This window comes from Triplophysa dalaica, chromosome 15 (genome assembly GCF_015846415.1).
Source record: "Triplophysa dalaica isolate WHDGS20190420 chromosome 15, ASM1584641v1, whole genome shotgun sequence".
Classification (NCBI taxonomy): Eukaryota; Metazoa; Chordata; class Actinopteri; order Cypriniformes; family Nemacheilidae; genus Triplophysa; species Triplophysa dalaica.
In genome coordinates, this window is record NC_079556.1 from 21,299,982 (window position 1) to 21,326,202 (window position 26,221).

Sequence of the window (26,221 nt, forward strand, 5' to 3'; positions counted from 1 at the left end):
CTCTTTAAATGCTTAATTTCTTTCATTTTTTATTCATTAAATGGCTTTCGTCTTTAAATGGGTTAAAAGTTGACCTCAGTTGGTCTGTTTAGTCGCAGCTCGATGCGTTACTCGTAACTTCCGGGAACTATTGAAACTGTGAAAAAACTGCTCCATTGGAGACAACATAGAAGACGCGACTCTCTCTATTAATGGCTCTGGCTCCTCCCAACGCAGACCAGAAACTGCCAAACGGAAGTTTTCACTAAATAATTAAAGTCTTCTTAAGATTTGTTTAACAATATGTATTTGGATTATTTTAGTGTTTCTACTTAAAGAAATAATTTGATGTCTATCAAATTGTTGGAGTAAATGTCCCGCTTCGGTAGTGCACGGACCACGATGGACACACGCTACCTGTTACTTTTCTAATCGCTCTCAAGATTTGTCCAATCAAAGTTGTTGGTGACTGTTAAATGATGCTTTTGCGACTTTTTATAAGAATGCCAGAGACAAACAATGGACATCAAGTGTTATGTATTAATAACGACTGTTTCTGTGCATGTACAACTTTAGCTAGACAAAATCTATCCAGACGGTTAAGTCATGTACTTTTTTATTGTATATTTTGTTCTTTACAACCTTATTGTTTGTTTTAGTTGTACAATTTTGTATTACCTGTTTCATGTATATATCATTTGCAACGTGACCAACACAATAATGTAAAAAGAGTATTTCAAACTGATTTGAATGAATGCAATTCAAAGGATTGGAGATTGAGTTATAAAGCGCCCCCTACAGGACAAGATGTTCATAGCAGAAGGAATCTGTTATTGAGTTATGAAAGAACGTCTGTAATAAAGCACAGCAGGGCACTTCCAAACATAACTCTTAAGCATGTAATACAATCAGTAGTGATTTACTCAACTATCTTCTTAATTTAAGGGTCACTGGTCTTGTGCTTCTACAAAATATCATCTTATTTCAATGAGTGAACACAAACCTCAATCAACATTGACTGCTTTTTAATTCATACATGTCACAGATTTTCTCATTAATGTTAAGCAGGAAATACATACTGACATCCATGTGAAACTTGCACATAAAGATCCTGGAGGACACAAACCACCACAAATGCAAAATATAATCCTAGTGGCGTTTGTGAGGCTGTTACAATCAGAGCATGTTAAATGAACTAATACTTATGGTTAATACCAAAATATTCTTAACATATAAAGTGTACATTCAGAGAAATATTAATAGTAACAATATATTTTTTAAAGGCTTCAGCATAAGCAAAACTATTTGTGAAATACACAACTATAATCCATATTTAGCAATTTATTGTATAGCAAACTCTTTTCAAAATCTTAAATACTCTTGTAATACATGTAAACAGTTCACACATGTATCTTATCGTGTGCACATATTTAAAATACAGTTTGACCAAATTTTGCATTTAAAAATACATATTTTGTCATATTCAAACACACAATGTATAACATGTTTTTTTTGTTTAAGTACTCCTTTAGTTGGTCCTCCACTATATAAAGTGCAGAGGGTTGTGTGTGTGGTGCTGATCTCAGGTCAGTCTGTAGCTGATGAAACAGAATCACAGGAACACGCTCAGCTTTTCCTCCGGCCTTTGGGCTTCTTTCTCCTTAGATTTCCTGCAATATGAAGAGAGAAAATTAAAATCAAACTAATCAGACTATGACAGACAGTAACCGGGTTTATTTTAAAATAATTTTTTTTATGAAGTCTACATGCCATTTAAATACTTATAGATATCTTTTTTGGGGGGAAGCATCATAATGTCAAAGGTCAAACCTTTCCTAACCTTACCCATTTTAACAAAAAGTTTTTATTCTGACCCATTTCACAACTATTTGCTCTGCTTATCTTCCAGTTTTCAGACAGATTAAAGTCACGACGCAGCAGAGACACCTCAGGAATGTCAGTTAAAGGTCAAAGGTCATAACTTTAAAGTCATGTGACGTTCCGACCTTTACATTCAAGTTCATTTACTGTGTTACACACATCCAGAAACATTTCCTTGATGAGATTTAACTTCATGTGAATATTATTAAAACAATGACAAAAGAATATAATTTAAGACAAACATCGTTCACATTGAGATGTTAAAATAACAGACACACAATGATTCTTTAGGACAAAAATACTTATGTTAAAAAGGAATCAGTTACGATAAAGACAGGAACTGATTAATACATAAACAAATGATTTTGTCATTCACAGAGAATTCTCTTACAGAGAGTCTGGTATCCAAAGACACACAAATCAGTTTCCTGAATCAGAGATTCCCACACGTTTATAAATGAGAATGTTATGTCAACACATGTTTGTAAGTAGAAACCCTGGGGTTAGACATCAATTCGACGGCTTTGAACAGATCGATTGGTTAGTTCAGCAGCGGTGTTGGAGGACCTACCTTACTGCAACACACACGCCTTTTTACTGCGGCCATTCCTTCTGCCACCCTCCACTTCAGAGGGTTAAAGAAACAAAACAAACGCTGAAGGAATGATTGACATTCGTGTCACGTATCTGCAGAATGCAGACGATAAACCATTCGAAAGATTTTTCACATCTGACAAACATCCACCCTTATGCTGGTTCAAAAAGTTTTATAACTTCATGGTTATGGGGTGAATCTCATGACAGCTGTCAAGAACATGTCCGTCATATTAACCACAAAATAAGTCATTGTTTGGCTTAAAGAAAATTAAAGTCCCAGTGAAAAGAAAAATGACAATTCTTATTTTTTCATGAAATATTGCAGCGTTGATAGTAAATAGCTTTTCAATGCGGGTCATTTCCTTTTTAAAATTCATGTACCCTCATAATCTTCATTTCAAAATCATTGCAACAGCTGTTTTTACACATCCAATCAATTCGCAGTGAAAGACACAAGCCTCGCCCAGTAATTTACTCAGAAATACGGAATTAAAGACAATCGCAACTCTCTTAAAACAGGCTTAAATTTCTTTATGCAAAATGTTTATTTTGTGTTAAATATGACTCGGACATGTTCTACATAAATTGAGACTGGCAATAAGGATTGACATTAAATGAATGATATTAAAATATAATAAAATGATAAATATACCAATATATGAAGAGTTTATTTGCAAAAACGCTTTAAAAAAAGGTACAAAAAAAGTGCAAAATAAAAACATGATTTTTAATTAATCAATCAAACTGAGTTGTTTTAAATAAGAAATAAACATTAAAACATACAGTTAACCAACACAAAACATGATTTTTGACCATTTTATATGCTGATAATCTCTTCAATAGTTGATATATTTATGTATTATTATATTAAATATTAAATAAATTATATAGGAGTAAAATTTCTTTAAAATATATTATGACTATAAGTACCAACACGTGATCAATTAAAAACACTGGACACTGTCAGTTTCAAACACCAGTGTTAAACAATAAGATCTTTATTAGATATAGAAATAGTTTACCTTCATTACTGCTTTTTTTGTTTCTTTGGAAGAAACGTTTATTATTTTCAGGTTGGCCAGGGGCGGGGCCTACAGCAGGAGTGGGTGGAGTTTGTGAACGCTGCCCATCCAGTTCATCACGTGACCGCTGCGTTTCAACACAACTGTCTCCGTCTGTCTGAGCGTCACAGGACTGCAGCGGGTCGTCTATTTCTTTCTTACAGCCATTTTTTTCACAACCTCCATTTACAAGAGTCGAATTTATAGAGTCTGGCGTCTTCGTTGAAGCAGGAGTCTGATCATCTTCTGTGGCTTTCATATTGTTCCCATTGCAGTTTTGATCTTGTGGATCTGTATTTTGTGGAGTAAGGCAATTGGGAGATGGGTCTGAGCTGGCCTCAAGACGACTGCCTTCTGATGTGATTTTTTCCTGAGCCGATGTCTCCACAGAGGCATTTTCCACCGAAACGCCGTTCACGGATGAGTTGTGCTGTGTGTGGAGGTCCATTGAGATGTTTGTGTTGGTGGTTTCAGACGACTCGCTGTTACCCAGTGAGGCAGGTTCACCTCTGGGACTGATGTCGGAATCTCTGACCGGACCTTCTGGAGTATAATCTTGGACTGTGGGAGACGCCTCGACTGCAGATGAATCGGCTTCTTCGACAGACCTGACACTTGCTGCTTTAGAACGAGAAGACATCGATTTGTTCAACAACTCTATGCGTCAGAGTCAAGAAGAGAAATGGACATGAAAGCATGAAGCAAAAGTGCAAAGCCAGAACAACTTTTGAACACATAACATAAGATTTTTCTAGAATGAATTGTTGTGTTTGTGACGTGTTCATGCAGTTACAGTTTGTATTCGGAGTGGACATTTATTTACATGCAAGTGTGTTAGTTGACATGAACTTCAAATAGCTTGCACATGCACAGTTTAGACACAGAAAAGCACCAATGAGAGGATGAGTCGTGAGTGGCGAAGCATTCCTATTGGTCCAGCAGGCAGGAAGTGAGCAAGCAGGCTCAAATCCAGAAAATCCAAACACTCCTTCTCACCTCATAACATGCGAGTGGACAAACATTATTTGCTCTCTGAATGAGTCATTTCATATACACAAGACTGATTTACGTTATTAACGTAAGGTTTCTTTAAGGTTTCTAAATCTTAAATGAATACGTTTTGTCTTACAGGTTTGCTGTGGGGTTTCTTCAATAACTGCCACAAACTGCTTTCAGACTATTTTTTGACTAATATGTAATAATAATACAGTATACTTTTGTATTGACTGTAGTATTTACTGTAATATATAACAGTTTACTACACTAAAGTATTCTGTAGTTTAACGTCAGTGCATTAATAAACTGATAGTAGTAAAAACTGTTGCATACATTGTTTTTTGTTTCATGTGGATAGTCATCAATAAAGTGAAGACGTGTGCAGTTGTGTCGACTATCTGTGTGATGTCACACAGTTTTAGACTGCACTGAAATGAAGTTTTCATAGTTTATTATATTCTTGGATCAACGAATCCACTCGCAGGAGAAAACGGAGGCGTTTGAGACTTCTGTGGCGAGTCTGACAGCCTCATGTCTTACCAGGCTCTCTGGCATCCCTATGAATTTCACTAGAAGACGCACTTTCCGTTTCGCACCTGGGACGGGTCTTTCTCAGATGGAAACCTTTTCGGATGTCCGCCAGGAGCTGGTCGATGATACAGCCCTCCTCCGGCACAGGTTCTTTTCTGACTGCATGTAGACAAACATCACATTCTCATGACAGCTGCGGATGGATTTGTTTTTCTCACTACAGGACGCTCGGCTAATGAAATAACTCACTAATCTTTCCACCTTCTCCTTTCCGTCTCTTGGATTCCTCCTCCGCCAGCTGTTGTTTGCGTTTCTCCGCTTTAGCCGCTTGTTCTTTGCGAAACCTGTTTTCCTGCAGAGAGGAACCAAACGACACGTCAATCATGGACAACAACTGTATTTTTACATTATAGGACGCTTATGTTTTAAGAGACTGCAAAACTATTGCTGTTGGGTTGCTGAGGCCCACATAAAAAAATACTGTAGTACATTTCAGCGTTTACTATAACGTAGCCATGGGCAGGTTATCGGTTTCAAGGTATACAGAGGTTTCAAAAGCGCAGACATTTGCTGTGATAACGTTTCTACGGTATGAGCCTTGTTTACACCAAATTAATAACATGAATAAATTATTTAATAAATTTTATGTTTAATATATATATTTTACAAAAACATACACATACATATAAATATATATACATATTACAAAAAAAAAATATATATATATTTTTTACATATAAATATATATATATATATACATTTTATGTAATATATATACGTTTTTTTTACATATTTTTTTGTAAAAAAAACACAGAGATTAGAAAAGTGGAAACCATGGAATTCTTGTGTTGTAAATGGTAGTATTCTGCAGTACATCATAACATTCTTTAGTATTAACTAAAGTCAATGAATAAACAGGAGTAAATTCTTTTGTATATTTTAATGTTCACAATAGTAAGGTTAAAAAAAAACTATAGTATCTAAACTACAACTAATTGAAGTTATTTAAATTGCTGAAATCACCATGAAACACAACTTTTTTTCATAATGATGTCTGTCAAAGCTGTGATGGCTTTGAAACTGACCTTCAGGGATTTGAGAAAGAGTTGTCTGAAGATCTTGATGTTGTTGAAGAGCTCCTCGAGCGAGAGCTGAGCAGCATCTTCACAGAGATACTGAGCCAGATCAATCCTTCTCTTCTCGATGTTAGCGAAACGCTCTTCGAGAGCTTCACACGCCAGCAAGTTCTTCTACAGGAACATCAATGCCATCACAAACCTTCAAATCGCTCCATAAATCACTTTAATTTACATAAGTCTTATTTTGGGCGAATCTCGCATGGCTGGGATAATAGATGAAGGTCCAATAGTTTCATTTCTTCCACTCTGATGCAATAAATGTGAAAGAAAATCTGGAAAATGTTTCTACCTCAAGGAGCCCTAAGAACTGCTCCCGGACATCTTCAACCGATGACGACACTTTTTTCTCAGCATCTCTCAACCGCTTCAGGAGTGCGCTCGCGTCTGCCTGGCTCGACTCCACATTTATACTGAGAGAGAGAGTGAGAGACCGAGAGAGAACAAAAAAGTGCTTCAGACTGAAATGACAACGCTAACCTTGTGACACTCTCTGGTGAAACATCTATTCATAGTACACAACAGTAGTGTTTGGAGTTGTGTTACCCGGCGGCTTTCTCACAGGCCTCGATTTCATCTGGAAAATTCAGCAGCTCTGGATGGTTCAATTCTGCTTCCTGAAAAATCACAAGATTCATTTGATCGCTCTCATCCATCACAAATGAGAGAAGAGCGCATTTAAAGATGAACGTGTGTGCCCATGTGACATCACCTCCAGGATGTGATGTAAGAGTGTGATGCGACTCTTGTTTGCTTTGGTTTCAGTAAGTTTCAACAGGGAACTGATCTTGAATCCCTCAGCATTACCCGTGTGACTTCCCTGGCAAAAAGGAAGGAAGCAATTCAGCGTTAAAATAAGACATTTAGGACAAATAGAGAAGGTGTTTGAGTAAACGACACGAGTAATTTGGCTGCTTTGTGCTCAGTTGGTCAAATCTACAGAAATTTAGCCTGCATGGGGATATGAAAGGCCATTCATAAATTTATTTTATTTAGTATTTCTGGCTGTGAAAAACGTGGTTTTGTGTTCATACAATGGAAGTCAATGGAGTACAGTGTTAAATGCTTATAAACGTTCCTCAAAATATCGTGTTTTCTGTCTGCAAAAGTCATACTGGTTTGGAATGACATGAGCGTGAATAAATGATGAAACTATCCGCTTCAGAGTTCACACCCACTTCACAATATATGTTGAGCAATAATAAACATTACAACTACTGGGAATTTTGGAGTATCTTACATAGTTGAGAAAGTTTCCCACATCAAGGATAAGCTTACAGAAACTGGGCAGCAATGAGCTTTGTGCGAGACCTGCAGGAGAAACAGAAAGAACGTCTTATTATTACTCACCTGCGTTCATTTACTGTGGTAAAAACTGTGTGACACACACTGGGTATGTTTACATGCACCCTCAATGCCATTATAGTAGGATTTCAGCAATATTGCGATCACACTTGACCTCATGTAGACGCAATCATTCGATCTAAATAATGCGATTAAGCTCATAACCACAGTAAGCATAATCAAATTAACATATTACATTAAGAACGGTGGTTTTAATCGCAATAAGAAGGCATGTAAACACCGTAATTGCATTACGCTGCTCTGACCAAGCTGCGCGTGTGCTTCTGTCATCCATCTTAAGCGCAAATTGATGGTAAACAAGACAGTCTGAAGTTTTACCGTCAACACAAATTGGCAGTCTCTTCTCCGTATCTTCATACAGAAACAGTGCGAACGCGATGTTGCGGTTGCATTTACATTTTACGCATTTGGCAAACCGTTTTAGCCAAAGGAACTTACATTGCTTTATCCTATACATTTGTTTTCTAAGTATGTGCAATGCCCTGGGATCGATCCCACGACTTTGGTTTTGTTAGCGCCATGCTCTTACCACTGAGCTACAGGAAAGCTACAACATTTCTATCATATGTATTTATCACGACATCGAATGACCATAAAATACCGTCCACTTCAGAGTGTTTTGCATTTGACATGAATATATTAGAACAATAACCAGTAACACACACACCTACAGTATCTGAGATCAACTTTTGTGCTCTCTATTACAGCAAATAATTAGACTCGTAAACTTTCAAGTAAACAGGAGCCAAGAGGTGTTCTCATGTCATGTAAACATGTTACAGCGATTAAATCCTACACTAGCCAGGTTTAAGCAATATGTTCTAAATCTCAATAAAAAAACTTTGCGGAATGACTGCGTTTCCATTAAATGATGTTATGCGATTAAAGTGTATTTAGTGTCTTCTCGCGATAAGTCATTCTGGATGTACTTCTTTTTCCTTTATATTCAAATTACCTCACTATTTCTAATAAATCTCCATACTCCACTCATTCGATTTCAGCGTTTGGACCATCATATAAGATATTACGCAATTTGAATTCCTAACATTCTTTCTTTCCAAATATTCTGCCCAAACATACGCCACGTTTGGTTCGGCTTATAAATCCCACAAAAAGTGTTTCCATTGCAGTTTTGCGAAATATGTGTTTGTCGTACTGCCTGAAAAAACACCTCATGCGCGCGTGAAAAGTTTTTTCGATCCATGGGAGTCTTTGCGAAATTGACGTGTTTCCATTGGTCGTATATTCAATGCGCTATTTCAATTAATGGAAACAAGGCTAATGAGTAATGGAAAAAGAAAATCGCATTATTGGTGCGCATGTAATCATAGTCATTAATATCAACAAAGGAATAAACAACTCTCGACGAATGTCTGTAATGTGTGTAAATAGAAACTCACAGTCACAGGCCGACCCGAGCAGCTGGGTTTTGGGTGTGAGAATATCCAGCGTTGAGAGAACCTCCTCACACAGTAACATACACTCGATTCTCAGCTGATAACTGACCACAAACACACACAGCTACAATAATACTGCATTATCATACATCACATCTTAAGTCTTCATCACTTTAAATACTTCAGCGTGTAGCAGGTTAAATGAAGACTTACCACGGTACAGCCAGTAGCAAAAGGTAAAACCGGTCAACATTGGCCAGCTTTTCTGGATCTCCTTGAAAGGACCTTAAGTTGTCTATCTAGAGACAGAAAAAGACAGAAAAGTTAAATGTGATGTGTGAATTAAAGTGACACACATCACTTTTGCAAAAACATTACAGAAATTCTATTTTAAGGTTATAATGGGAGTTGTATTGGTTTTACTATAATGTTGTGTAGAAGTCTCTATTGGTGTGTGTTGGGTTCTATTTTGGTGAAATGTTATCTGGTGTTTGGGAACCAACAGAACACCACGAGGTTCTACTGAAAGTCCCAAAACACATAAAAGGAATTTTGTAATTGTTTCAAAGGTGCTACAGAAACCATTACAACTTTTAGACAGAATTTTATTTTAAAGTCCCCATGAACCCGATGTTGCGATCGTGTTTACTACCATATTCTGACGCATTCGTTTCCAACTGAAACAAAGAAAACAAATGTGGGCGTGTCTTGTTTTTTCACAGCATTTGATTGGATGTGTGAAAACAGCCATTGTATTATGAAATGTAACTGGGAGCTGACTGACAGCTGAAGGGGAGGAGTTAACATATGGTCCACCCAAGTCATCTAACTGTCATCTAATAGTCACAACAGTTTATGGTTTTTACAGTATGAGAGCAGACAAAACTTAAGAAGAGAATGACCCACATTGATAAAACTATTTACAAAAACGCTCTATTATTTACTGAAAAAAATAGGAATTGTTATTTTTAATTTCACTGGGAGTTTGAGAAATTAAAAGGGGCTTTGTTTTTGTGATTGTTCGGTGTAGAAATGACACTTCACCCTAAAGATCATGGCTGCGTTTCCCGATAACGTTGTCTCTTAACATGCTACGAAGACTCTAAAGTTCCACCCTAACTCAAGTTATATCTTTTCTAGGCGTGTTCCCCGGACTATACCTTTTGAGGTTACTTAAGGTAAACCTTATCAAGTACCGTTAGCAGGTGCTGTCCATGATGGTGGTGCTGAATAGGTTGATATCGATGCCTCGAGAATCGATTGTTCACTCAACCTTCCATTATATAGTGGGTAAAGTATTGAGAAAACAAAGTTTATTATAAAGAAACGCCTCAGAAATAGTAGAAATTGCATCTATCAGGGCTCACTGAAATAGTATTACTAAATAAAGAAATATGTGTGTGTGTATGTATGTATTTATTATTTTGCAATTGTCCGATCCTGCACATTATTGGAATAAATCACTTATTTGTGTGTAGGGAAAAGTGTCCCATCCTGAATGGCAATCACTCGAGGGACAATCGTAATGGCATGAACGCCTTGATGTGCCTCCATCACGTCGTGCCTGGCAAAAGGAATATGTAATCGGTGGCATGACGGAGCAGGCTGTTTGTCACAGAGTAAACAAACCGCCACACAGAGTTCTTTCAGCCCATATTCATCCCGAAACACCTCTAGAAAACTCCCCACGGCATAAAAACGAAGAGCCGCTATGCAGCAGCTGATATCCGGGGCTGAGGGGAAAGCTCCGTCGAGATTGTCCTGACAAAGTTGGGCAAACGAGATGCAAGAATTTGCAGAATTTTCTGCCGTGGCAGGCTAAACTTGTGTAGAATTTTCTCTTCTGCCATGATAGCCGGGGGACTAAAATGTTCTCTAATGAAATTCTGCAAATACACGAACTGGCTCCACGGCCGGCACGGCCTTTGATTTAAGCCAACTATTCGCTGTCTCGCTGCCAGAGTTTGAACAAACTACCCATAACATTCATTACCTTGAAATAGACTACGCCTTTCCTGTCAAATGGTTTGCCAGCTATTGTGGCTTGGGATAATAGGCTGTAATTAAAAACGCTAACAACCATCAGTGTATGACAATTTTATTCATAAAAACACTTCAATAGCCTGAGTGTATTAAACCAGAGTATTTTATTTGTAAAATTAAACTGCGATGTAGAAAAGCTTTTTGCATAGTGGTATGAACCATCAAAGGCGATAAGGTATAGCTAAGAGCGGTCCAGACCAACCTTACAAAAGTATGACTTACAGAAGGTATACTTAATTAAGAAGGTTTCGGGAAACAAGTATTAACGATAAGGTACAGCTTAAGGTATAACCTTAAGAACGACATAGCGTTAAGAAGGATTCTGGAAACGCAGCCCATAAGTACTCAAAGTAAAACCAACATGAATTCCACTCGTCATAGTTTCTGGGTTGGGAACAAACCTCGTGTTTTTCAGGAATCAGTTTGAGAAGCTGTTTTAGGGATTCCACATCAAATTTAGAACAGTCGCCTTTCTGAACCATCATCACGAAGTCTTCATTTGAGCTGTTTAGAAGATAATCCAACATCTATCAACATCTCTAAACGTCCTGACAAAATATCCTCATGAACAGACGTCTCAAAGACATCTGATCTTACCATTTAAACTGCTTCAGAAATATATTCAGATTCAAATTCTTCTTGGGGTCAATGAAGGAAATCTAAAGACAAGACGACAATCATTAAATGCTTTTGCTATATCAAAAATTATATTTACATATAAGAAAATAATACATATTAGCCCATCCCAAAGTCACATCTCATTCAAGATCCCATTACGGAAATAAAACCCATTTCATATAGACGAACAATAGATTAAGCTGTTTATTGAGACAGCATCAAACCTCTTTGGTTTCTTTTCTTGCGGGGGTGACGAGGACCTTGTCTTTGGGTTCAGCAACCGGCAGACAGAAGAGCTGCTCGATGCTGCTGTAGTTGGGCTCGAGAGGAGAATCACCTGGAGTTGAGGCCCACATTGAAGAACCATCTATAAAACAACAAGAATTATCTAAGATAAGGACTTGCCTTTTAAAACCTTGTATCTGTTCTATCACTCACAGCCACCAGTGTCTCCTTTTCACAGATATTCTAAGGTGTGAAATCTCACCTGTAACCGCTCTTGAATTGAGTTTCTGCCAGTTGAGTTTCTTCATTCTTTGGGTGGGATATGGACACGTCTTCACAGGCATGCTGTAACACTGACCAACAGTCTGGAGGCTCCTGGCGACTATCACATCCCCCATACCTGGAGGAGGAGGCGGTGGTGGAGGACCTCCAGAACCCATCCCTGGAAGAGGAGGAGGAGGTGGAGGACCACCAGAATGCATCCCTGGAAGAGGAGGCGGTGGCGGTGGACCTCCAAAACCCATCCCTGGAAGAGGAGGAGGAGGTGGTGGACCTCCAAAACCCATCCCTGGAAGAGGAGGAGGAGGTGGTGGACCTCCAAAACCCATCCCTGGAAGAGGAGGAGGAGGTGGTGGACCTCCAAAACCCATCACTGGAAGAGGAGGAGGAGGTGGTGGACCTCCAAAACCCATCCCTGGAAGACGAGGAGGAGGTGGAGGTAACGCTGTTCCTGGTGGTAAAGGAGGAGGTGGAGGAGGCCCAGATCCTCTTTCGACAGACAATGCTGAATCCACACCGTTCAGAGGAGGTGCTGAAGGGGTGGATGAAATCTTTGTGGAGTTGATCACTGGTTCCTGGTCAGTTGATCTGCAGGAACTTGTCAGTTTCTCATATGTCGTCTCCGTCTGAACGGCTTGATTTTTTCGTTTAAGCAGGCGACTGTCTACCTCAAAAGAACTTTTGGGTTTGAGTTCCTTAGTGAAGACGAGACGCTGCAGTATCTTCTCACATGAATCCATCTCCGCTGAAACAAACAATTCACTTCAGAATATAAAACAAAAGATAAAAGCCAATACAACAGTTATGCTCAACAGGTTTTGCATCAGAATCCAAAATTAGAATTGGATGTCAACTCAATACAGCACCAATATTGCAAATGATTAAAAACCTAAATGAATACTTATACTGTATAATATATTAGTATGTACACTTCATAGTAATCAAGCTATTGGTGGGTAACTCACAATTGTTTGCTATCAGAATGGCTCGGTTAGTAAGTGACTCCAGAGCCTGCCAGATATCCACTCGCTCGGGACCCAACAACAGCAACGCTTGCAACATAGACAAAAGCTGTAGGGACGATGGGAAACTGCTAACCTACAAACATACAGACAATCAAACTGATTTGATTTGACACTAGACAGGAGAGAGTTCTTCACATCCATCACAAACGGACAAAAACAGTCCATCTAATTGTTGTTAGGATTCAAGTGAATGAATGAGATCAGTGACAGAATCCTGCGCTCACTTTATTAAAGAGTGATGTGAAGACCTCCTGAGGGTTACTCATGTCAATCCCACCATAAACCCTCAAGAGTTCCTCCTCATCTTCAGCCATGGCCTCTTCAAACGCCTCACACTGGATTATCAAGTCTTCATCCTCCTCTTCCCTAAAACACACAACACATCATTATACCCTGCGTCATACTTCAGGAGACACGCGTTTCTGTCCTTCCACATGACATTTTAATAGGCTCAGTTCTGCCTGTTTTTCAAAGCAACAAAATAGATTCAAATAAAATGTACCTCAGGTTTGGCAGTAGTTGAAGCAACTGTAATCCTGGTGAACAAAAATGAAATTGACATCCATGAATTAACCAAAAACAACGTCAAAATATTCAACTACTTTCTGTTCAAAAGCTGAGATGAGACGTGAGAGGTGAGCTAGGCGTCAGACAACACAGGTGAACAGAATTAAACACGTGATCACACCAATGGCTTTGTTCTCAATAGCTCACTAGCATACTATGCATACTACGTTTTCATTTTACCATCATTTCACTGCAATGCCAAAAGCTTTTTTGCAGTCTTTTTTTATAAATTGGATGAAAATGAGACATACATTTGATTTTTAAGACAATAATTTCACAGTCTACTGTGGTTTACTAGGTAGTATGCAGTCAACAGTATGCTAGAGTTCCATTCTAACCAGAGTTGTTCTTCATTTCTAAATAAAATGTAGATTTTACGTGAAGCAATTCACACAATTTTACTTTATGTACTGTAATTCAATTGTCATATATTTATACGTCCAGAGACATACCAATGAATTCCTTGCGCATCTTGTCTCTTTGGTGTAGGTCATCGATGCTGAAGATGATGGAGTTGATGACGCTCAGCAGGGTCACCATGTAAGGCACATTATCTGTGGCCTGAAGCTCGTTCATAACCACACTGAAGCGATACTGCTGCATCTTCACACACTTCAGGAAAAACACACAACGTCATGACATGTATTATTTGCACTCAAGTTCAGTCATCATGGCAACTTTTTGCCTGTTAATGGTCATCAACATGTGTGCTTGACTTAATGCTTCAATGTTTAGTCTTTCAGAAATCTCAGAATGGTCTGTTTCCCACATCCTACTTGGAAATAACAAAGTCGGACGCATAAACTCGGGGTGGATCGATTAATCTTGACCCGAAGAACTTATGAGTAAATTAAAAAACAAGCTTGAAAGTCTTTTCACCGCACAAAATGATATGAAACAAAGTAACTTCTACATTTTGTTATGAGAATCAAACAACAAAAATAATCTTGTCGCTCTTTAATGTGGTGTGATGTGTTCGACTGAAACGCATTAAGGTCGAAAGTTATATCAACAAGACTCGTATCTGCAGCCAGTGTTGTATAAAGAAGATGTGTGTCTGTGCATCTCACGTTGTAAAAAGAAGACTTGTTTTTGCGCTTCTCACGTTGTATAAAGAAGAATTGTGTCTGTGCATGTCACGTTGTAAAAAGAAGACTTGTGTCTGCGCATCTCACGTGTGATTAAGAAGACTTGTGTCTGCGAATCCAGCCTGGTGTAAAGAAGATGCGTGTCTGCGCATATCACATTGTACACAGTAGACTTGTGTCTGCGAAGCCTGCATTGTACGAATAAGACACGTGTCTGCTCAGCCATCTTTGTATGAAGAAGACACGTGTCTGCTCAGCCATCTTTGTATGAAGAAGACACGTGTCTGCACAGCCAGCGTTGTATAAAGAAGACTCGTGTCTGCGCAGCCTCCTTTGTAACAAGGAGAATTGCATTACTGCAGCCAGTGTTGTATAAAGATGACATACACATGTCTGCGCAGCTTGCATTGTAAAAATGCGCGCCTCACTTTATAACGCCACAGGGCGATTTCATCGTCCAACGTGATTTTTCACTTTATAAAACCTTAACAATTTAATAAACCTTAATGAATAATCCTTTTTTTCACTACAAATACACCTAAACATTTTTAAACCAAGATACATTTACTTGATACATACATTTTTTTTATTAATTGAGTTTATGCTTAAACACTGCCAGGAAAAAAAATTGAATTATATTATAATATTTATTTTAAACTCAATCTTTAGACATTTAGTAAATTCATTTTATTTTGAGTGTTCCCTGAATGACAATAATCAGATCTGCTTTCAGACAGGTTTTTCTTAACACTCCCTCCAATATCTGTGATTGGACGGGCAAACAAAAGGTCCCGCCTCAACTCATGAAACAGATTAGATGTTTACGTTTTTTGGCAAAGGGCTCTTTTTGACTCAGCAAATTTTGCCAATTTAAAGATATTTAAAGACATAAGTTAAAGTAAAAAAAACAGTTATTTTATATGTTGTATTAAATTAGACAGACTATCATAAGCTTTTATGATGTATGTTACACAAACACTTGCCTTGTAATGATCCAGAGCATCGAGGGCGAGTCTGTGTCCCTCCGAGGAGAACATACTGAGGGCCGCCAGAAGCTCAAAGACCTGTTTCTTTACCATAGTGTTAGACGTGTCCAGAGCTGAAGGAATAAAGAAAGGTACCATTTTCATTGTTAAATTCCTCCTCCATGCGTTTCCTCCGTCTCCACTGACGGGACGGTAAGTATTTTGGGGGTCGTAATGTGAACTTTGTACTTCTGATGGAAGTTTAAAAACAGCTAAGCATGTGACAAGTGTGAATGTTGTTGTGCAATGTAGATACCGCGAACCCTGCAAAACTCTGTGTGTTTTCTCAGATCTATCTCATCCCTTCATTGTAAAGGAGTCTTTAAGACACAAAAAGTCCATTTACCCTGTGACAGTTTGCGCACGTAACCCTCGTTGTCCAAGATGAAGTTGATCCCAGCGGACGAGTTCATGACGGCTTTCACGCAATTCACACACGTGAGCTGCAGCAGAGTATCTGCGATTCGAGAGCAGCCTCGTCCTGACAGCCGGTCCAGAGCCTCCAGGAGCAGGTCCAGTCCCGAGAGCTCCAGAAACTGAACCATCCAGACCTGGTCGCTCTTCTCCAGACGCTTCTTCAGACCGGAGTAGTTGACGACGGTGGGCACCTGCAACATTCGGATGCACAGCTCGGCATCTGCTTCCTCCAGGTTGGCCTCCTGCAAGGGGTCTGAATCTTGAGACGAGCCGAGTCGACCCTTCACCGCAGCCCATTTATTATGAGCTCCGTCCATCTTTACAGACATGAGGATGATGATGAAAGTTCTGTTAAGTAATAAAAAAAGGAAATGATTCAATCTTACAGTAATACAGATTGATTTGTTAAAACAAGGAGTTTTGTAAATTAGGCGAAAGGTTTAGACTAAAAATACAAATTTCAGTGCTCAATTATTCTCTCTCTTGTGGTTGTACAACTGTATTTGAGTCTTTCTGTCGTTTTTTGTGTTCATACAATGGAAGTCACTGTTGTTTGATTATCAACATGCTTCAAAATATCTTCTTTAGTGTTCTGAAGATGAAAGAAACTGACATGAAATGAGGGCAAATAAATGTAAAAAATATGGATGTGCTTTTGTGAGACAGACCTACAACAGGACTAAACAAAACTAAAGAAAAAGACATCTGATGACTTTATAAATAATGTCGTATGAGATACAATAATGATGCAAGTTTGCAAAAAAAAAATATTATTATTAAATATATTTCAAGGCAGAAAATTAAACATCTATGTTTCATTTGAAGAGTTCAGATTGCAAACAATTTTTTTTGGCAAAAAAATCATGATTTTATTGTGCCTTCTAATTAATATCATTCAAACTACAATTGGGTTTTTTTTAGTGGTGGGCATAGATTAATTTTTTTAATCTAGATTAATCTAGATTAATCTTGGAATTAATCTAGATTAAAATGGCTCATTTGAATTCTGCCGAAGGCATTCAGAATATGTGTGCTACCCAAATAATGACTAAAAGTAAGTCTTTGAGAATGGGTTTCTCAAGCCAGGTGGCGCATTAGACCAGGGGCTCATCTCCTGTTTCCAAAATGCATCACAAACTGCTTGAGAAAACTGTTCTACTATGATAATTGGTGATGAAAATAAATTATGTTCAATAACATGAACTTGTGTTTACTTTCGCATTAGCTAAGGGATGATTTGCGTTTAGGTGGTACTTGAGACTGGAAGAGCTCCTACAGTACATTTACATTTAGTCATTTAGCAGACGCTTTTATCCAAAGCGAATTAAAAAGAGTGAGGGAGCAACAAGCGATATGTCATACAGGAGCCATAATACATTAGATCTCAATACAAAGTTACTGGTTTCAACTAAAGCTAGACCACTACCTGTTGAGAGAAAGTGTTTTTTTAAAACCAATTCCGCATTGCACAAGGTGCAAACAACCTTAGTCTTGTCTATGTTTCCATTGGGAAGCTTCTTAAAAATGAATATTCCCTGAAGCAAACCCGGCGGCTTCATAGCTGCATCCATGTTAGCACGTCACGTTTGATGCGGTAATTTCATAGTAACGTTATGTTGTGTTCAGACCAAACGCGAATGGCGTGTCAAGCGCGAGTGATTTATATGTTAATGCAAAGAGCCAATAGACCTACTTGCTGCGCGAATGAAGCCCTGGTTATGAGATGATGAGGCGCGAATAAAGTCCTGGTTATGAGATGATGAGGCGGCTTCTGCTTCCGCGAATGACGCGAATCACGCAAGTTGAAAAATCTCGTTCTCGCCCCGTACAGTGCAGTTAAACTGGTATACATCCGCGCTAAAATATCAAGGTGAAAGTCATCATAGCTTGCGTAGTATAGACCCAGCTCCCAACCCAACTTTGAGAATAGATTAACGGCAACATTTTTTTTATCGCGCGATAAGAGTCTCACTGCGTTAACGGCGTTAACGGCCCACCACTAGTTGTTTTGATTAAGTAACTCAAACAAATACAGCTAACTATCACAACAAAAACATGATTTTTGAGTAATCTGTTTTTGCAAATAAGCTCTTTTTAAGAAAGAATGCATCACCACAACTTCTACAGAAACAAACAAAAACAAATAAGCATGTGATTGAAGCATAAAAATATGACATATATCATTGAAAACGTCATATTAAAGTTAGGACACAAGGTCTATGCGAAGGGGTGATGTTTAGAGGAAGTGTGAGCACAGGAACGGGAAACAGAGGAAACTGGACATTTTTCAAGCCAGCGGGACAGACGTATCAGTCTGTACTTGCAAAGGCAAACACATGTCAACATTTCTTCACGCTGGATCAAATGTTCCTCTATTGCTTCATACTAATGTATATTCTTCAGAATACTGCTGGAATTTACAGCAACAAAGAAACTTTCTACAGCAAGTATAGGCATGACAAGTGTTGGCATGACAATTGCTGGCATTGAGTCACAGTCATTTGATCCAGCTGGTCAAGTATTGCATAAGCGTTTCAAAAGTCATGTGTAAAGGCTGAAGTATGGTCTGTCCGTCCGCGTTCGAGCCCTACGCATTGGGCAATTTTCATCATCAATTTTCATACTGTGTGGTTGTTAGGGCTGCACAATTAATAGGAAAACGAATCGAGATTATGATTACAGATCCAACGACTATGTAATCGTTAAAAGCCGCGATTACAACTGTCCATTTATGCATATTTTCTGTTCATGTCAGCAGGTTTGTTGGGCGTTAAAGGCAGAGGCAAATCAGTAGCATATCATTAATATGTAGACACGGCCTTATAAGGAAGCAGACTGTGACTCGAAGAAGAATCAAACATTGACCCAAACTGCATTTTTATTATCAAACGTAATAATCAAATACAAATAATGTCATTCAACAAGGTTTTCCTTTTTTATCTTTTGGAGTCAGATAATACTGCGCAACATTAAAAAAATGTTTCATTCATTTTACACCTCCTTTTCAACCAGTACACAAAAACATCTACTGTAATGTATAAAGTACCTTGAAGCAGTACTTGAGTAAAAGTACAAAAGTCTTGCCAGAAAATTATCAAAAGTACTTTTTATTTTAAATCTAATAATTCTAGTATTTAAAGTTAATTTGCAGCAAACATTATTAGTAAAAAAAAATTGGAGCATAAAATTTTTTTTTTTGGTGCTAACATTAAAATGTACAACTTTACAAAAGCTCAGTAGTTTTATCTGGAACAAATAGATAAACTATCTAAAATACAAGTTCAGAAACCACTTTATAAAATTATAAAAGGATAGTACAGATATTGCCCAAAAGTAATGTAGTAAAGTATTTTTAGTTCTTTACCTTACAACACAGAACATCCAAGACTAAAGTTGATAGCAAAATGAAACAAAACTAAGAACTCCATAAAATTTCCTAAACTATGAACGATAAACATCTGAGCAATAAGAGTTCCCTCAGGGTTTAGATAAATGTTGAATCGAATGAATGGGCATATCTCGTAGTCAGATGAAGTGATGTATAACTCTGAACATCAGAGTAAGAGAAAGTTATAAACATCAGATTTGTTCCCTCAGGATACACACACACACACACACATACACAGATGTGTGTTTGTTTTCAGACAGGTTTGGGTTCGACCAGGTGTGGGAAAGGCCCACACACATTTGATGCGCTCAGGTGAGCGGGACGGAAGATTGCAGATGAAATGTTCAGATAATATTTCGTCATGCATATTGCTAGATGAATTTAAAACTTTGAAAAGTTACAACGTTGAATTAGAGTTTTTGGTTTGGTTTAGTTGGATATACCACAGAGACATGAATAATGGAATAATTTTCAGTGTTAAACTGGTTTTACAAAATTAAAGCCTTGTCGTATTCCATATTGCGCTTTTCTTTAAAGGGGTCATATGGAACAAATACGTGTTTTTCTGTGTCTTTGGTGCATTATAAATTGGAAAAAATTTAAAGTCGGTACAAAAGATGCATTCTATCTAAAAGCGAATGCGAACCCAGACCTGCCTGAAACGCCTCGTGTAACCACATCCCCACGCATGTACGTCACTTTGTGGTGTGTTTTGATCTTGTAAATGTCATTGTAGCGTCGCAGCCTCATGTTCCGAATATGGTATGAGGCGTTACATTTCTGTGCAGTATTCGACCAATCCCTACGCACTAGAGACCTGGCCAATCATAGCACACTTCGCTTTTCAGAGCGATAAGCTTTGTAAAATATCAGCGTGTTTCAGAGAGGCAGAGCAAAGAGGACAAACATGCACGGTATGTGGAAAATACAGCATTTTTAAACCTTAAATCATGTTTACACATTGTATTACATCTAAAGTAAACAATAATATTCGTTTTAGCCGTGTCATTTGACACCTTTAATATTGTGCAGCCGTGCTCTGAAAGAAATCACCAGATACATAATATAAATGATCCATCTGTTTTAGGCCTTCAGTTAAAAATAATTAAAAACACTGTACCACAGCTTTCATGTTTATTGCAGATTAAAACTTGTCTCTGAAGGATCAACAACCTTTGTTAAAGCAGACACACCCGTCTGTCCGCCTGGAAAGTCAACAATCCTTTCAGTTCAAAAGACCAGCTCCGGATGTTATTGGAAGATTCAGTGAAAGCTAAAAATCTCTCATTCAGCAACATTACCTCTTGCACTATAAAGATCTTCAGTTTCAGACAGGACAGATTCGCTGATCCAACAAAACACTTCACACAACCGCCATCACACACAGCAGGGAATTACTGATGACAACACAGCATCTATGCCTGAACAAGTCTACACAAATTCACCGCAGCACTGTATTTATTTGTCCTCGTAAAGCCCTTACCAAAGGAGGATAAAACCTTTTTAGAGAAAGTTACTTTGGATATTATGGATGTGTTGTTTGGTTTGGGCACGTTCCATAAATTCCTGCCACGTGGACGTGTCGTCTCTGGATGCCAGCTACTGCCCGGTAATGTGAAGATAAAGAGCCACAGAAATCCCATAGAAAGTATTTACATACTGGGAGGCTTGGATTCTCCACCATAATGAAGCACATTTATTATGTAAAAGCTGAATAAAATCACACAATCATCTACAGTGTATGTGAGTTCAGAAAACCAAAGAAAAATCACACAGTACGAAGGAATTTTACATCGTATATTTGGAATGTCCTTCAAACAGAGCGTCTACTGTCTCGTACGCAGTTCACTAATGAAATGCTTTTGTCATGAAGGAAATGAAGCACAGGAAGGAAAAGACTGTCTCCTGTTGAGGGTCTTTTGGCCCGTCTTAATAGACGTATCTCACAAAATTAACATTTTTTCATTCAGCAGATGATTTTATGCAAATGACTTATAAATGAGGGAGCATTTAACATTTTTACAATCTTCATGATTCCAAAAAGAGGCTTCATTGAAATGCACAAAATTAGGAATGTAACAGTTCACCGTGAGCCGGTTGAAAATCGATAAAAAATATGTGACGATTCCAGCCGATTGAGATGTTATTTGTAATACACGAATTGAACAGCAGGGGACGCTGTGTTTACTGCAAACTTCAAAAACGTAGATATGTTGATATTTCTTAAAGTCGCAGTCAGTAATATATTTTGAGTAAAAATTAGCTAAAACCAAATATTGAGCAAGTACATGAAAGAACGGTGTTTAAAACTTTGTCACTATCCTTACGGGATTCACCACAGAAAGCTTGTTATAATGGTTTGTAATCCGCCCTGTAGGGTTGTCTTTCCCGGAGATTCTTATTTGGTGTCTTTCGTCTATGCATCATGAACAGCAGTTGTTCATTTCTAATTTGTCTTAAGTCATTTTGTAAAAATAAGTTGTAAATGAATCGTATCATGAGATCAGTATCGTGCATCGCATCGCGAGCTGAGTGAATCGTTACATCCCTACATAAAATGCAATGAACTCTAATTTTCCTCGGGTCTTTTCAAAGTTCAAAGGTCATTTCTCAGTCACAGCACAAGTGATATAGGTAATGCTGCGTTTTCTCTGTTGATCTTGATAAAAATTTACACACTTCAGTCTGTGAGGACCGAAGGTCTCTCGGGTGATAACCTACATACGAACTACACGATCAATGCTCTTAACCTTTAAATATAAAATAAACTTAGACAAGCAATACTTGAGTAAAAATGCAAATAAACAGTTTTCATTTAAAGAGTTCTGGTGCAAACATTAGTGTGCGAAACTGTAGTTTCAGCAGAACTGTCTTTGGGTGACCGTATCATATTTTCTGAGCATCACCCTTTTGACACAATCTAACGGGACAAACAACAGCAGCTTCCTATTACATGCAAATGGAGGCCTTTGATAAGTGCTCTTGAGAAACAGCATGGCTGAAAATGACATGAATCGTGTCATGACGCTAAAACCCTGTTGTGGTGGAGTGACAGTGAATTATTCAACATTGAATAAACTCATTACTCTCATGCCACACTTTATTATATCTCTTATTATTAACCATTAACAGGAGCTGAAAATTAGGCAATGCACGATTTGAAATAACAGGAAACTTGAATACACAATGATTTAAATGAGATAAACACAACTATACATAACACCACTCCAAATGTTCAGAGTTCAAAGTATTTAAGGAATTGTTCACCTTCAAAACGAAAAATCTGTCATCATTCACACGCCCTTTTGTCACATTTCAAACCTGCATGACTTTCTTTATTCTGCAGAACAGAAAAGATATTTTGAATATTGATGGTAACAGAAAAAACGTTGGACACCATTGACTTTCATAGGCTTTGTGTCCATACAATAGAAGTGAAATGGGGATCAAGGTGCTTACCAACATTTTTCAAAATATCTTCTGGCACGCGCCACTCCGAAGAGTTTAACTATGTTTCCATCTCGATGCGACGACGACGCGACTAGGAAAAAAGTGTATTCGCGTCGCCCCCCATTTGCACGCGCCTGCACTTAAAACAACGAATATGCGCGCGTCTGCATTTAAAATAACGAATATTCGGGTCTAAGGACGATTCACATTTCGCATCTTTTGCACGTGCAAGTTCGTTATTTAAAATGTAGACACGAGGCAAGCGCACGCAAATAGGGAGCGATCTGCACATTTTTCTAGGCGCATCAGCGTCGCATCGAGATGGAAATATTTCTATTTTTCATAGTGCCGCGCCAAACCACCAAGAAACCACATACAGACCCCTAAAACCACCGAGCAACCATAAAGCAACACCATGGCAACCACCCACTTCATCCTAGCTTTGAGTCAGCAACTTCTGCACAGACATGCACAACTTACAATTTTATAAACTTTTGTTCCCATTGCAAAAATGGTTATATAACAGTAAACGTGTAGTAATCATGGTTTTGAGCAGATTGACTATAATTTGTACAAGCACAGTTTTACTGCAAATACCATAGTTTAACTGTTATGGTAGAAATTGATGGTACATTTTCGAATCGTGACATTTTGAATGATAACTCCAAACAGGAAATCGTTCCGTGCTGTGAATGTGAGACCCTCCATCTCAATGTGTTTGAAAAGATGAAACGGGTCAGACTGAACTCAAGACAACAAAAGATTCATGAGATGTGAGAGTCTACGAGCTCCGGGGAGCAGCGGGGAGTGTCTTCAAAGTCTGAACATCCTCTGCATTCTTCCAGCTGGTCTTATATAGAGCTGTTCTCTCAATATAACACCCACACTAATATCACATCAATCACAGAACAGGACAAACACCCCTTACATGCACAAAAGCAAAAACTGCACATCCACACTCCCACACAGAAGACATCTACTGTCTTCACAGTGCATCACATTCAAAACATTTTTTACATATTAAAAGGATGATACTGTAACTTTGACCCTCATTCTGTATCCCATGAAAGAAGCAAGCTATCATATACGATCATATAAACAATCACACATCTCAACGCAACAACACAAACAAGCATGTTTATGACATAATGCCAAGTGATATGTTGTGGTTCAGATGACAGATGTGATTATATCTATAGTAAACTGCATTGATGGATCGATCTTGATAAATGCTCTGAAAGATCCGCTATCCTCGACACTCAATCTTCCTTTAAACATGGCGAATTTTGCCCCGTGGCGCCGTAAATGACCACAGATTTAGGGCAGATGTCCTTTTCCTCCAGAAGGGAGTGTTGCTTTAAAAAATCATCGTCTCAGATATATATATGCATGAATAATGTGAGCTTTAAACAAGAGTCTTACCTGTTAATGACGGAATGTTCTTTAGGGTGTGAAAAGATGCAGATGTGATGTTGAGAAACGCATTCCTGTTGTCACTCCGGATACTTTGTAACATTCGGTGTGTGTGGATGAAACATTCCCACTGACTCACCGATGTTGCTGCTCACACATGTCCCGACTCCGCCCCCCTGAGCGGGCGTGTTTCAGCTCCCCCTCCACTGTCAATCACACTGGGAGTGCTGGTCACTAGTCAGTCAGGATTATTCGCGTTAACTAACGTAAACTTTTAAAAACGTTTCTGTTAATTGAAATCAAGTAGGCTTAGATATTTTTTAAAAACACTTATTATTATTTGAAATGCACTGAAGGGAAAATAAACAAAACCTGGATATTAAAGAATAACAAAATTGACGAAACATAAACAAAAAGTATCACGAAAACTACAATGTGAAATAAAAGTAAAACTACAATGAAACTAAATAATAACTCTGGCAACAGTAAACTGTGAAATGTTTTAAACGATCAATCTTAAATGACTGGAAAATGATTTGTTCAGTAAGTTATTTAGCAAGTTGTCTCCAGTCATCCTCTCGGAAATATATGTTATTTTAAATCAAATGTTTGATTCTGATCAAATAAAGTAAAAATAGGTATATTTAGCTAATTGATTTCTTCAGCATCTCAACTGGAGCATATTGCATTGTGGGAAAGAGCTTCCAGCACAACTGAATACAATGATTCAATAAAGTATCTTACTAACTTTATTCAGTACACTTCACCATATTGACAGCTATTTTTTTTAACCCTGTATATGTTATATCGTCCATCATGCAACAATGGACAAATTTAGGTAAACTGTTGGATATTTCCAGTTTAATTCAGTTAGGTCTATTGAAATAAAAACGAATCATGTTTTTCAAACCAATATTAAATATCTAAACTTCTGTCCCAACACTTAACTCTATCTTTCTAAGGTTTTTAGTCTCAAGTTCAGACAAAACATTGCAAAGTGTTTCAACAGATGGAAATGTTGTCTGGAGGCCAAAGTTAAGATAAAATGTTTTACGTAATTGAGTGACTGCTCTTAAAGATGTTCATCTAAGAAATTTGTCATACAAGCAACATCTCGCATGCTTGTGCTTGGCGAGGTTCAGTCTGAGGTGAGAGAGCCCAGATCCTCCTGCAGAAGAGCACGATGATCAGATTACCTGATAAACCATTCCTGTAGGAAAAGGCATTATGCTTTTAAATGCAAACAAACCAAATCATTTGTAGCAAATGTCTCTGGGGCTTTATTCCGTGCATGCTGCTGATGTTCCTCTCTGCATTATGCTGAATATTATGCGTGTTTGCAACATATATTATTGGCATGTATTAATTTACAAGTTTGTTTCTTTGCTATTATTGGTGAATGGATACAGCGCCACCTGCTGTACTTTAAATGTAACTTCTTATCTAGTAATGCCATGCAGTTACCGAGCAAACTGACTCATAGGTGCACTCATTGTAGTAAGTGAACTGAAAAGCACACTCTTTAAAAAGACTGATGTACAACTATTCTCCTATGCACTACTTAACAGTAATTTATCATTTGTTCAATAATAAATGAATAGATTAATAATATTAAATAATTAAGTGGTATTGTAGTCTCTGGGTTCAACTTTTATGCCATGATTCAATGGCTTCTAAAGTATTGGATACTCCAGGCACACTTGAAAATGCTGAATCTGTTCTCAGAACTACAAGTCTAAA

At 38.0% G+C, this 26,221-nt stretch overlaps 1 protein-coding gene across 7 annotated transcripts; it reads right to left on the reverse strand.

Annotated features, from left to right (window-relative positions):
- Nucleotides 1-578: 578 nt before the first annotated feature.
- Nucleotides 579-24,780, reverse strand: inf2 (inverted formin 2). 7 transcript variants are annotated; one of them, XM_056767918.1, is made up of 23 exons: nt 24,491-24,780; nt 16,160-16,578; nt 15,772-15,887; nt 14,153-14,312; nt 13,636-13,669; nt 13,358-13,499; nt 13,074-13,206; nt 12,092-12,853; nt 11,829-11,971; nt 11,584-11,645; nt 11,388-11,490; nt 9,157-9,242; nt 8,947-9,047; nt 7,422-7,492; nt 6,894-7,001; nt 6,728-6,798; nt 6,474-6,594; nt 6,131-6,295; nt 5,295-5,397; nt 5,055-5,204; nt 3,480-4,136; nt 2,432-2,485; nt 579-1,649 (listed from the first exon to the last, which is right to left on the reverse strand). In XM_056767918.1, the coding sequence occupies exons 2-22, from the start codon at nt 16,557-16,559 to the stop codon at nt 2,433-2,435; spliced, it is 3,741 nt and encodes a 1,246-aa protein (XP_056623896.1). In that variant the 5' UTR covers nt 16,560-16,578; nt 24,491-24,780; the 3' UTR covers nt 579-1,649; nt 2,432. The 7 variants fall into 7 exon arrangements, with proteins under 7 accessions (XP_056623896.1, XP_056623895.1, XP_056623893.1 ...); XM_056767917.1 differs by having other exon boundaries at nt 3,480-4,139; XM_056767915.1 differs by having other exon boundaries at nt 3,480-4,175.
- Nucleotides 24,781-26,221: the final 1,441 nt, after the last annotated feature.